The 13,282-nt window shown below is 35.8% G+C and overlaps 2 protein-coding genes across 2 annotated transcripts; both read right to left on the bottom strand.

Annotated features, from left to right (window-relative positions):
- Positions 1–67: 67 nt before the first annotated feature.
- LOC134230495 (galectin-4-like) lies at positions 68–4,662 on the bottom strand. The gene is made up of 7 exons (XM_062712331.1): positions 4,543–4,662; positions 3,940–4,028; positions 3,646–3,847; positions 3,319–3,516; positions 3,049–3,137; positions 2,601–2,817; positions 68–1,180 (listed from the first exon to the last, which is right to left on the bottom strand). The coding sequence occupies exons 1-7, from the start codon at positions 4,573–4,575 to the stop codon at positions 1,064–1,066; spliced, it is 945 nt and encodes a 314-aa protein (XP_062568315.1). The 5' UTR covers positions 4,576–4,662; the 3' UTR covers positions 68–1,063.
- A 2,054-nt stretch (positions 4,663–6,716) lies between these two features.
- LOC134230485 (uncharacterized protein K02A2.6-like) lies at positions 6,717–10,637 on the bottom strand. Its single transcript, XM_062712315.1, has one exon. It carries the CDS (start codon positions 10,635–10,637, stop codon positions 6,717–6,719), a length of 3,921 nt encoding a protein of 1,306 aa, XP_062568299.1.
- Between the last annotated feature and the right edge of the window lie 2,645 nt (positions 10,638–13,282).

The following is a 13,282-nucleotide window of genomic DNA, read 5'->3' as shown; positions in this document are numbered from 1 at the left end:
AGCTGTTCTGTGTGTTTTACAGTACAGCCAAAAAAAAGGTCAATATCAAGTGACAAAAACTTACAGATTAAATCAAAAAAGCTTTATTTTCTCTGGATAATTCAGTTCTCACAACCTAGTTATCTGTTAGATAAAACAATTAGTACTCAATCTTAAGGTCTCTACACCAATGCTCATACATGTATATTTTATCAATATAAAAATCAAAATTCATTTCCATTGCAGAATTAAAATGCCATAATATAAAAGAAAGTGTCCAATTTGTCACAGCCTACTAAGAATCGTAACAAATCAAATATAAAGAATTTCACAACATACATTTATATATATGCATATAAATCAGACATCAAATTTGAAATTTACTGTATACATGTACAGAGTTATTTTTCCCTTGTCACTTTTGCCCTTTCACACTACCAAACAATTTTGTCTCATTTTAATTTTGCTCAGTTACAATTCTATTTTAAAAAACTTATACTGTGTTCTTTGAATTCCCCCTGTTTTAAATTTCACCACTTAAGAATAAGACGAAAGGGGCAAAAATAAAATAGTGGGTGAAAATGTCCCTGTACAAAGTAACTACATTTTTTTGTATTTCTATTCTTTGTTAACTTTTACTTTATTAATTATTGTTCCAATATAACTTTGAGACAGTGTACAATACCATATTTGATGATGGTCCAATATACCAAGGTCAAGAAAATGGTTACAAAGTTAACAATGACAAAACAGTTAAGAGCTATTATATTACGGCAAGGAGTGGCTATACACATAAGCAAGAAAATCTCTGAACATGCAGACAAAATCCAATAAACCAATATATGATTAGCAAAAAGGTAAATAAGGTTAAATGTAAAATACACTACACAGAAAGCAGGAAGAAAAATAAGCAATACAAATCTGCTAGATTTAAATGACTAAAATGAAGCAAATTGATCATAAATTGTTAATCCAAATGAATTAGTATGCATGAACTAACTTTTTCTTGTTTTTGTGGAGAAATCACATTTTATGAAAAGTTCTTTGTACTGTTTTTGATCTTTAGACAGGTCCTTCCTTCTGCTCACTGAAATCGAATCTGTGTGACCTTGATGTCACCAAGGATACCGAGATACTGGAAACGACCCAAAGGCTGGAGACGGTGCTGGAACTCAACGAAGTGTTTCCCATCTATAGCAACCTGTGTAAAATAAACGATAATTAAAATTACCACGCTACTTTATCTATACTCTATAGATATTTACGAGGGTCATTCAAAAAATACGTAGACAATGCTTCTCATCGTCATATGATTATTACAAGATTATAGATCAACACATTTTCGTAAACATAAACATTTATTTTGTCGAAGTGTGAAGTTTCATTCCATTTGATTAAATAGAACTCATGTTAGCCAAAATTTAAAGCAACATGTTTTGTTACCACAGAGCACGGTTAACCAATATTGTAACGTCAAAAACAACGCTGAGAAAATTTGTCAAAAGTATACAAATTTTTGTTATTTCAAACACAGTTTGTAGCGTCTTCTCCATTCAAAACACATATCCACAACACTTAACACCTAGTTTGCTAACAGTTGTACAAATATAGCTTGAATTAGAATGTTATTGTTTTCAAATTCTTTGATTTACCATGCGACTCTATTATTTCTGCCACATTGAAACACACGTCACATTCAATGACGTTCCTAACTCTTTTGACAATATTTTTGATTTTAACCTGTTTCTTTGCAGACAATCCATCGTCCGACTCAAACTCGCTACCACTCAAAAATTGTATTTTCAATTTAATACAAATACACATATTTTTTTTCATACAGATCCTGGTTTATAAGGATTTTTTAAGCTTGTAGAAAAAGTTTCCTGAATGTAAAGTCTAATTTTATTGCTACTTGCTGCTCCGTGACGTCCTCCAACATCATAGTTTTTTGCCTTTTTTAATCAAGTCCATATGTATTTAGAAGCTGATATCTTTTAAATGAAACGAGATATTACATAACCTGATTTCATTTTAATTAATACAGCAATACTTTATTTAAACATGTAAATTTAATTTCGTTTCAGCTCCATTTATTAGAGGTATAACTGTAAATACTATAAAGTGAAAATTAGAAAATTACTCAATTTTGACGGTGCTCCGTGACCCCATTTTTGCTGTTCTAAATCCTTGGTAATTTTAATAAATATGAAGATACATTCCAATTTTTTTACTCAAATTATTTGAATCTGTTGTTAAAATATTTGTACCAAATTTGGATATAATATGACGTTAGATAAAAAAGCTAGGACAAAAGCTAAGTCTACGAACTTTTTGAATGACCCTCGTACATTAAGTTAATATGACAGTACGTTATATGGATTAAAATGGACTTTGAATAACAGATTTATGAAGGCATGCGTTTTGTTTCGTGGGGTTTAAGAAACAAGTTTCTGAAATTATATACATGTATTTTTTTTTTAAATTCAACTTTCTCATTTTTTTCCCCACACAGGAAACAACTAAAGTAGATCCAACCAAAATTAATTTCATCTGCATTATTCTACTACTGAGCATTAAAGTCAATATGTATATTTTCAATAGAAAATAGAAATATGACTTACTTTGAATGCATGAGAATCACACAGAATCATCATGTCGAAATTGGCCTGTGGTCTGAAGGGGAAATACGGCTTATGTCTCTCCTCTGGCCCCCAGGTTCCTCCGCTCAAACTGTTACGGATAATTTCATTCACGCAATTTCCGCAGTTGAATCGGACATCAAAATGAAATGCTATGTCAGTAGCTCCAGCTGGGCTTTCCTGGATGTTTACTGTGAACCTGTTAAAAATATTTCATAAAATAAGAGCCTTATGGGCCATAATGCTCACCAGAGTAGTTCTAAAAATGAAGACTTTTAAAGAATTTTCCTTCCTAATCCATAATAAAGATTATTGATCCTGATATATGAATGCACATCTTTTTTGGGGGCCAAGCATGGGATATGCGTCATTCTTTTTTTTTTTGTATACCTGCTAAGAAATTAATTTATTACAGATATGTATGAAGCACCTGTCTACTGCTCTGGTTATTCCAGAAATCTGGATGAGTCTGCCCACTTGAAGACCACAAGGGGGAATCAGGCCCATGTATGGGATGGGCTAAAACATACAAACATGATATGATAGCAATAGCTAATTTTTTTGATCCACCTAGTAAATGTTCGAACACTAGAAGTACCCAACGCATTTTTTTTAAAAAAATCATCCAAAGAAACCGAGTTTCATATATAGTACTGCTTATTATCAAATAATTTAATTTCAGAGAAAATATACAACTCACAGGGTTGTAGATAGGAGCTGGCATCTGTGAAGGATAGCTGGCATTTGAAGGGTAGCTCATACTGGGTGGTGAATAACTATATGGAGCATCATATCTGATGAAGAAGATGGATGCCCCTGGTGGAATCTGAAGTCTTTGTATTCTGTGTAATGGGATTCTGTGTTGGTATTCTGTGAAATGTTTTCCATTCACTGCTACCTATATATCAACATTATAAATTAATTAACATAATACATGTGTGTGTAATGAGTCAAAAGCAAACACACATTATTCATCTCACATGCATATTCACATTTTATTTCAACTTGCACTTTTGAAAAAATATACCTTGAAATGACTGTCCTGCACCAAGAAAATGATTTCAAATGGTTTTTCTTTTTGAAATGGCATTCCGCCATGTCTCTCCTCTTTCTGCCAGTGACCATTCTGTAATGTGTTCCGTACAACACAGTTCTGACTGACGCGGGGATTGAAGTGAAAGGCTATGTCTGCACTGTCTCCACTCCCACACTTAAAATTAACCGCAAATCTGTCAAGAAAAGGTAAACAAGTCAGTTATTACTGATGAAAAAATAAAATTTCAATTTGCTTAACATTACTGAAATACAAGGGACAAATTACCCCTCAGCTGTGTAAGGGATGCTTCCCTGAATGAAGACTTGTTTTCCTGACTGAAGCCCACCTGGAATATCTCCATCAAATGGCAAGAGCTACAATAATTAAAGTGAAATATTATGTTACTGTGTCACCTCATTCTGCTACCTGTTAAAAAAAGTAATGCTTTAAGGATTCTAAGCTTAGGTAGTGTGTACGTTAATTAAAAGAAAAATTGGTGTCCTGTACATGTTTCCTTCATTGAAAATAATTTTTTTAAGTCCCTGCCAACAGATCCATTGATTTTTTTTATATTTATTTATTTTTTTTGGGGGGGGGGGGGTAAAGTTAACATCAACTCAATAAACGACTTTGACATTTTCAAAAATTATTTTCCCTCCTGGGGTCAACCTAGGGTTAATTGGTAAAAGCATTTTAAATTAAAATTTATGTGACAAACAAAATATCTAGGGGGAAATAATACAAATCAGCAAACATAGGCCCGCCAAAAGATGAAAAAATCAAAGACGCAATAGATACTGAGATGGGAATTGGCAGCTGATTGGGATACGGTTGTTTACATGAGACAGCTGGCAGAGCATGACATCTAATATCTGACTTCTTACATACCGGGTTATCAACTCTTCCTATTGTCTGTGTCATATTGTACGCTAGGAAATCCGCAATTTGAATTCCTTCCTCAAACTGTCCTAGATTCTATTGACGTTTGAACAATGTCAATGAATGGTTTTCCTCCTTGAAAAGTCGGATTCAACTTTCGTTTTACTTGTAACCCGAGTTATTCCGAAAACATGTTCGGAAATCCTCGAGAGTTATCACACTTTGTACATTCACGAACGACAACTCTGCAAGCTCGTCATCGACTGACCACCTGTTATTATGAAATTTCAGATAAAATTAATTAACTGGTACCTAGGTTATATTCTAAAATTATTTTGATCTAGCATTCCTGTATTATCTGCTTTTTATTAGCCGATGTACACTTTCTCATCATTTTCCTCGAAAAGATGGATAACTCTGTAAGAATTCTGCATTTTTTTAAACATTCATAAAAAGCTCAATTTTCACCCGATTTCAGAAATGATTGCTGATATGGAAACAGTGGATCATACTTTACACTATGGACATAAAAAAACTGACAATTTTGACTCCTTAAAAATTATTGGGCATTGCTAAGTAGGGAAGGGTCTATTTCCTCCATAAGCTTTTGTGCCATGACCCGCAGATAGACGGGTGAAACACAATATAGGGCGCATTAAGAATACCACATTGTTATACACGATTTTTAGAAATGTTAACTTCTTTACATGTAATTTATCATAATTCATTTATAGGCATACTTATAAAGGACTTGTGTGCAAAATTTTGTTGATCTAACTTCAACAGAATTTAAGTAAATGCAATAAATGTACCCCAAAAATGACCCTTTTTTAGCGTTATGCGGTTGCGCTTTGAAATTACACCATTTTTCAATTGAAATTATTGTTATATATCATAAATTTTCATGCCATTGATCATTATCAGACTTTAGAATTTATTTTACAAATTATTTCGGTGCTTAAATTTTCAGGATTGAATGACAACTTTTGAAGATATGAAAGAAAATGTAATAGGGGTGCAATGTTATACATTTTTGACATAATTTCACCCCTCTCATTATGCCAAATAAAAACAAGCTAATTCAGAGAATTCGTGTCTCCCGCTTAGGGAAAAAGTCGGCTCCCCCTGACTGAATTTGTAGAATTATTAAATGTATACATGTATACTGAAGCAAATAAAATATATGTATGTCAATATGCATATAAAGATTTGATTGCTTATTCTTCATCATGTGTATAGAAGATTTTTTTATATGGAATTTTTATCACACTGTAATGATGATTTTATAACCTCATAAATTTTTCATTTCACATGCTGAATACTATCATTTAGTATAAAAAAAAAAAAATTATTAAAAAAAAAAGTATTTAAAAAAAAAAAAAAAAGGTTCAACCGAGATTCGATCCCGGGACCCCTCATGTTTGAAGCGAGATACATATCCACTAGACCACGGAGTCGCTTAACATGGCGAGAAGTATATGCAGAAGTGAAGTCACATACATGTATATATTCATGTTTTCATGTTCGGTATTCTCAAAATTTTACACAATCCATGGTGTTTGATTTATTTAACCTTTATTAAACAGTTCTAATAGATGTTATAAGTCTATAAGAACTTAAAGTCCGCCGAGAACCTGTTTTATACGCAATAACTCTCTTCATGCCCCTCCGCTAAAAATAGCGACATGTAGTACTATAAATACTAATAAAACAAACGGGGCGGGGCACTTTGAGAGGGGCGAGAGACGTCCTAGGGAGTTTTGATATAAAATTACATTGCATAAGCTCAAAATCTTCTTGAAATATCGCCCGGAAATAATAGTACTGTCCGTGTTCTAGACACTTATAACAGAAAACACGTCTGCTCGGTTTAACGCTTTAATTCTAAACTACATAACTAAATGATTACACAAATCGGCGTGGCTGAAACTGTCAACATCAATTACTGAACTTGTATTTAACATATAACATTCTGCTGGTATAGCAAATTCCTAAACGTGGGAAAACATTAAATCTGAATGACTATTTTAAGATATGAACATTACATCCCTCTTCACCTTAGACAGAAAAACTAATCTTTACATAATTTCTGAAATGACAGCCTGTAATGCCAATAACTAATCTTTATACAAATACAGAATAAAGTTACAGTCAAATAACAAAAAGTCAATCCTTTTCTTTTCTCAGGTGGTCACATAGTCTTTTAGATAGGCGGGTGGTTTACGTTCCCGTGATGGTCTACCGGTATCTGTGACAGAACGGTCTTTATCCAATTCGTCTCCTGTTTCGTCTGCGCTAATTTCGGGGTCATGCGTTTCCGTTTCGTTTTCGTCGCTCGATATAAATTTCTTTATAGCCGTGCAGTTTCGCTTAATCAACGATCCATTTTCATCCTCGAGAGTCTCTGCATTTCTGCATTTCTCCCTCACGATGAACTTCTCAGGAGCGAACTCGGTTGACAACTTATCGCGCTTTGGCTGACGTTGTACAACGGTGTCACCGATCTCAATTTCACACGGTACGGCGCGGCGCTTCTCATCCGCTCTTATTTTAAAATCCTCTTTCCGTCTTGCGTCCGTTTCTCTTATTTCTTTGTGATCGATTCTTGCACTGATCTCTGGTAACTTGGTATGAATTTTCTGATTGTATAATAACTCTGCAGGGCTTTTTCCGGTTGTAGAATGTGGGGTCGCATGGTACGCAAGTAAGAACTTGGGTAGTTCTCGTCTCCAATCCTTGCCTTCTGCGTTTGCAGCTTTAATGGCTTTGAGTAGTGTTCGGTTTTGCCTTTCTACCTCCCCATTTCCTTGTGGCCAGTATGGTGTAGTCCGAATGTGTTTGATACCATTTGAATTCAGGTATCCCTTAAATTCCTCTGACACAAACTGTGGTCCGTTGTCGCTTCGCATACTGTAAGGTAAGCCGTGCCTCGCGAACATACTCTCAAGTTGAAGAATGATCTTCTCACTGGTTATCTTTTTCATAATGGCTACTTCCTGAAATCGGGAAAAATAGTCTATAACGACTAGTAGATATTCCCCAGAAGGAAACGGTCCCATAAGATCTATAGCCAGATCCTGCCATGGCTCGTCGGGTAATACCGTGGTTCGAACTGGTTCGGGCCTATTGTTGTTCGACAAAAGTTGGCATTGTTGACATGTTCTAACAAATCGCTCGGCTTCTGTATCTATGCCTGGCCACCATACCTTTTCTCTTAATCTTTGTTTCGTGCGGACAATGCCCTGGTGTCCTTCGTGGGCCAACTGTATTGTTTGTTTCCTTAGGCATTTAGGCAGTAAGATGCGCGATCCACGTAATACTATTCCGTCGACGACTGAAAGTTCCGTTTCCACAGTACGAATTTTAGCATCCAGACGGCCGTGCCCTGTTTTGATCCTCCTCATAATCTCGACGAGTTCTCGGTCCTCCGATGTTTTCTGACGAACTTCTTGAATAGTGAGTGCTTTCGGTACAGCATTATCTGCAATGAAATGCGCATACTCGTCTGCAATGTGGCGTATTCGGCAAGCCTGATTCTGACTCAATCTGGATAGAGCATCAGCAGCATTCTTTGGTCCAGGTATATAGACAATCTTATACTTATACGGTTGAAGTCGCAATATCCATCGCTCGATTCTAGCTGGTGGTTTCGACTTTGGAGAGAAAATGTAAGTCAACGGCTTATGATCCGTCCAGATTTCGAATTCTAGCCCGTATATATACATGTGAAACTTTTCACAACCAAACACGATACCTAAAGCCTCGCGCTCGGTCTGCGAGTATCTTTGCTCAACGTCGGTCAGAGTTCGACTTGAATACGCAATTGGTTTAAACAATCCGTCTGGTTGTTTCTGTGCTAGAATGGCCCCAAGTCCAACGGGACTCGCATCCACGATTATTCTTGTCTCGGCTTTTGAATTATAATATGCTAGAGCTTCGGCACTCACGAGCGCTCTTTTTAGCATGTCGAACGCATCCTGGTGTCTTTTCGTCCAACTCCAGTGCGTGTTCTTCCTTGTAAGTTCTCGTAAAGGGGCAGCTATTGTTGAGAAATTTGGTATAAAACGGCCGCAGTAGTTTGCTAGCCCCAGGAAGCTCCTTATTTCGGAACTGTTGCTCGGCGTCCTGGTCTCCGATACTGCTTTGATCTTTTCCTGGTCAGGCTTAACCCCCTCTGATGAAATCACATGTCCGAGGAACACAATTTTTGACAGACCGAATTCGCATTTTTCTCTGTTTAGGGTAAGCCCTTTCTCAGCTAGTCTGTCGAGCACCTTCGTAAGTTTCTTGTTATGATCCGCCTGATCCGTCCCGTAGACTACAATGTCATCAGACAAATTCCTTACTCCTTTGATACCTTGAATGACTTGTCCAATTACTCTTTGGTAGATCTCAGATGCTGAGGAAATTCCGAACATGAGGCGCTTATAGCGGTAAAGGCCCTCGTGTGTCACAAATGTGGTTATCTCTCTTGATTCCTCGTCTAGCTCTATTTGGTGGTATCCCCAACGTAAATCAAGTTTTGAGAACACTGTGCTGCCGTTCATATCTTCAAGCATTTCATCCACAGTCGGAATCGGGTATCGCTCACGTTGAACGGCAGTGTTGACCCGTCTCATATCAACACAGATTCGAATTTCCCCGTTTTTCTTAGGCACAACGACAAGTGGCGACACCCAGGCCGTTGGGCTGTTTACTTTCTCAATTATGTCCATCTTCTCTAGCTCCTCGAGTTTTTTGTGCACGCTTTTCCTCACATTAAATGGTAAACGTCGTAACGGTTGTGCTACAGGGGTCACGGTCTTGTCGACATGGATTTCCAGCTGAAAGTTTTCCAGTTTCCCTACTCCATTGAAAACAGAGTTTCTTGAGGCAACAATTCTATCAAGTTCGCTTCTAACGGAGCATAGGTCCGACTCATCGGTTCCTATGCGTAGAACTCCTAGCTCTACCGCTGTGTCTTTTCCTAGTAAGGAAATATAATCGCCCTCAACGACAGCAAACTCTGCATATGTTTCACGCAGTCCATGCTTGGTGACAGCCCGAAATGTTCCTAGTATTTGTAAAGGTTCCTTTGATCCGTAAGAAAACAATCTGTTTGTGCTTCTCGACAGAGACATTGTTTCATCGTTAGCTCTAACGGCGCTCCATACATTGTGGTTAACGATATTGCAGCTCGCGCCAGAGTCAATTAGCATCTGTATCTTAGCTCCGCCCACGCTAACGTCTATCATGCCATTTGTGTCGTTTTTGTAGACAGCAAATGCGAACTCGTCATCTGAGGACTCGCTCTGCACTAAATGAACATGCTTTGTACTGCGGTCCTTACCTGGCCTAGTGCGCGGGGTATCCGATTTAGTCTTACATACTTTTGCGAAATGACCCTTTTTTCCGCACTTGTTACACGTTTTGTCCTTAGTGATTGTACAGTTCCTTGCAATGTGGCCCTTCCGTCCGCACCGAAAACACGTGGCATCTTTCTGCGAACTTTTCTCAGAAACGTATTGTTTCCTGTGACTTACCGACGGCCTAACAGTGTTTACATCGGAGCTTGAAAATGTTTCACTGCCCTTGAATCTATCCGCTTGCTCGTTTACGATTTCGCCAGCTCGGGCTATGTCCATTGCACTTTTTAAAGTTAATTCCTTTTCCTTTAGGAGTCTTTTTCTTAATTTTGACGATCTACACTTTTCAACGATTTGATCGCGAATGTTGTCGTCTGGCTTCTCAAATTCACAGGTTACTGCCAGTTTGCGCAACCTAGTCACAAAACTGTCAATTTTTTCTGTTTCACATTGTGCCGCATTCCTGAACAAATGGCGCTCAAATGCTATGTTCCGTTTTGGTTGGAAGTACTCATCTAATTTCTTTTTGGCACCGTCCAAGTCATCTCCAGACTCCCCAAGGGTATCAAATATTTCTTGGACTTCACTTCCCGCGGAATGTAGAAACAAAGCTCTTTTTTGTGCTTTATCCGTAATCCCTGTCGCCGTTATGTAAAATTCAAAAGTTTTCTTCCACTTATCCCACCTTTGGGAAACGCTTGTCTGGTCACCATTTACATCAAATGGATTAAGTGCAGGTAACTGCAATGCCTTTGCCATTATTGTTTTCCTCGTCGCCAATGTACTGTCCGTGTTCTAGACACTTATAACAGAAAACACGTCTGCTCGGTTTAACGCTTTAATTCTAAACTACATAACTAAATGATTACACAAATCGGCGTGGCTGAAACTGTCAACATCAATTACTGAACTTGTATTTAACATATAACATTCTGCTGGTATAGCAAATTCCTAAACGTGGGAAAACATTAAATCTGAATGACTATTTTAAGATATGAACATTACATTACACACAGAGAGAATGTATAAATTTACGACCTTGAACTTTGACCTTTTGACCTCAAGATCAATAGGGGTCTTCATTAGGCCACAGGGAGTTGTTATATAAAATTTCATACCAATAGCTCAAATGGTTCTAGAGATATCGTGTGGAAACGAAATTGTTTTAACAGACAGAATTTGCTTATTTATGACCTTGACCTTTGACCTTTTGACCTCAAAATCAATAGGGGTCTTCTTTAGTCTACAGGGAGTTGCTATGCTAAATTTCATTGCAAAAGCTCAAAGGGTTCTCGAGATATCGTGTGGAAACGAAAGCGTTACAGACAGACAGAAAGACGGACGGACAGACGGACGGACGGACGGACAAACCCAAATTAATATCCCCCACTTTTCAAGCGGGGGACAATAATGTCCATATCATTTATTTTCTCAGATTTCTGTCTAAAATCACAGTATAAATGGTCTGGTACTTACAGAAAAAGGTTGGGTTAATGTAACAATTGAAATGAAATTTCATCATGTTTTAATGTGGAAAATTAAGGTTTTACAAAAAACTGTAGTGTCCGTAACCACTTTCATTCTGTGAAATTGGAAAGCTCTATAAATATCTTTACTAATTTCCTAGATAGGCATCTCATATAGATGCTGAGATGTTTTGTAATTTTCCTGATCATCAGCACTGTTTGTCTGTTTTCATTACAAATGTGGTTACGGACACTACAAAACCCTGTAGTGTCCGTAACCTGAATTTGAGGCAGTTTGAAACAGGCAGTGTTAAAACACTAATGCAAGGGTCAGAAGTTTGTTTAACAAGTTAGTCAATGTACTTTATTTTTCTCCCTCATTGTGATATTGCAACTAATTTGGGAAACCCAGATTGCACCATTTTTATATACAAGATCCTTGGTGTTACATCACCTTGATATTGGCAGATGCTATTGACGTCCTAGGATTTAAGTCAAATAGCATGTCATTATTTTTTCATTGTTTAAGTCAACTGGTGTTACATTTAAGAAAATCTTGTTGAAATTCCTTTATTTAAGGTATAGTTTTATCCTATTGTAAATAACTTGTAGAGTGTGTAGTGTCCGTAACCAAAAGTTGAAAAATGAAATATCTTTATTTTTTTCTCCATAGAATTTACAGATAAATATTTGAAACAGTGTATTATTGAATTTAGAGATAAAAAGGTGTTTATTAGTTGAAATTCTTTTAGATCATGTGGTTTTTTTTCTTTACTGCAAGTACTAAAATAATGATTGGACACCCACAATGACATATAAAAATAGTTAGAAATTATTATCACTAGCTACATAACCGATATTTTTTGTGAATATTGCTTCAATTTGTTTAGTTGCTTATTCGGTAAAATCTTAAAATGTGTTAAATGCACGTAAATTTGCATTCAAAATGTTAAACAGTTTGGAAGTAATTTGGTTACGGACACTACAAATAATTTCAAAAAAGAAAACAACTAAAATTACACCAATTTCATATAAAGTATTGTATATTTAACTGTTTGAAGAAAAATAGAATGCTTCACAGAAAAGAAAAAATAATTGAAGAAATATTAGTGAGCTTTATTCTTCAAGGTTTGACTTTTCTACTTACACATAACACCTGTCTAAAGTTACATGTGTATATATTTATTCAAAGTATATTGGTTATGGTATGCTTGTAACAGATGAAGTTGAGATCTGAAGAATAAAAAATCAGGAGAAACTGAAATGAGAAATGAAATGCTGAAAAAAGATAGGAAAAGGGATTAAAAACAAAAACTTCATCCACAAACCTGTGAAAAATTAAAGTATTGTGTAGTGTCCGTAACCCTTAAATTTGGTTAATTGACTTAATTCAATTTGATCATTGTATCTACATTCTAAATAGTTTTCATAAAACTTTAATGAATAATAAAACTTTTCTTTTGCACTTCAGTAATAAATACATGTAGTTATGTGAAAGAAGGAAGTTTCAGGATTTCCTAAAGTGGATTTTTTTCTATAGGCATTAGTTCTGCACTTAAATTGTTTTTACTTGAAACAATATCTAATTTGTATATACTTTGTATTTAATAATCATTTAAATCTGATTTATAATAGTTCAGAAGTTCATAAAATGTTTTTTCACCACAAACCAAATGCCAATCATAAATATTTGGGTTTTGTAGTGTCCGCAACTTAATGAAGCTATCAAATAATTTTAGAAAATTTATAGAAATGAAATGTCCTATTTTAATGGAAGTATTTATATCTCACCAAACGCATAAAAAGTGTTATTTATAAATAGTTTTTTCTTTATTTATATTGGTTTTAAAGAGTTCACATGAAATGAAATACTACCATTTTGAACAAAAATGTACGAAGTAAGAACTGTTTAAATTTTAAAGTACAATGTTTCCTTTT

Source organism: Saccostrea cucullata, unplaced genomic scaffold, assembly GCF_032062105.1.
Source record: "Saccostrea cucullata isolate Sc308-1 unplaced genomic scaffold, CSIRO_AGI_Scuc_v1 ctg51, whole genome shotgun sequence".
Taxonomy (NCBI): domain Eukaryota; kingdom Metazoa; phylum Mollusca; class Bivalvia; order Ostreida; family Ostreidae; genus Saccostrea; species Saccostrea cuccullata.
This window is presented reverse-complemented; position numbering and strand designations above follow the sequence as displayed.

Bases quoted from the DNA above. Each gene is read 5' to 3' on its own strand.
- LOC134230495 (XM_062712331.1), bottom strand. From the start codon at position 4,575: ATGACACAGACAATAGGAAGAGTTGATAACCCG. The intron at 3,848-3,939 runs GTAATTTGTCCC...TTTTCTTGACAG, and splicing joins ATCCCTTACACAGCTGAGGG to ATTTGCGGTTAATTTTAAGT. The intron at 3,517-3,645 runs GTATATTTTTTC...GTTGATATATAG, and splicing joins TGCAGGACAGTCATTTCAAG to GTAGCAGTGAATGGAAAACA.
- LOC134230485 (XM_062712315.1), bottom strand. From the start codon at position 10,637: ATGGCAAAGGCATTGCAGTTACCTGCACTTAATCCATTTGATGTAAAT.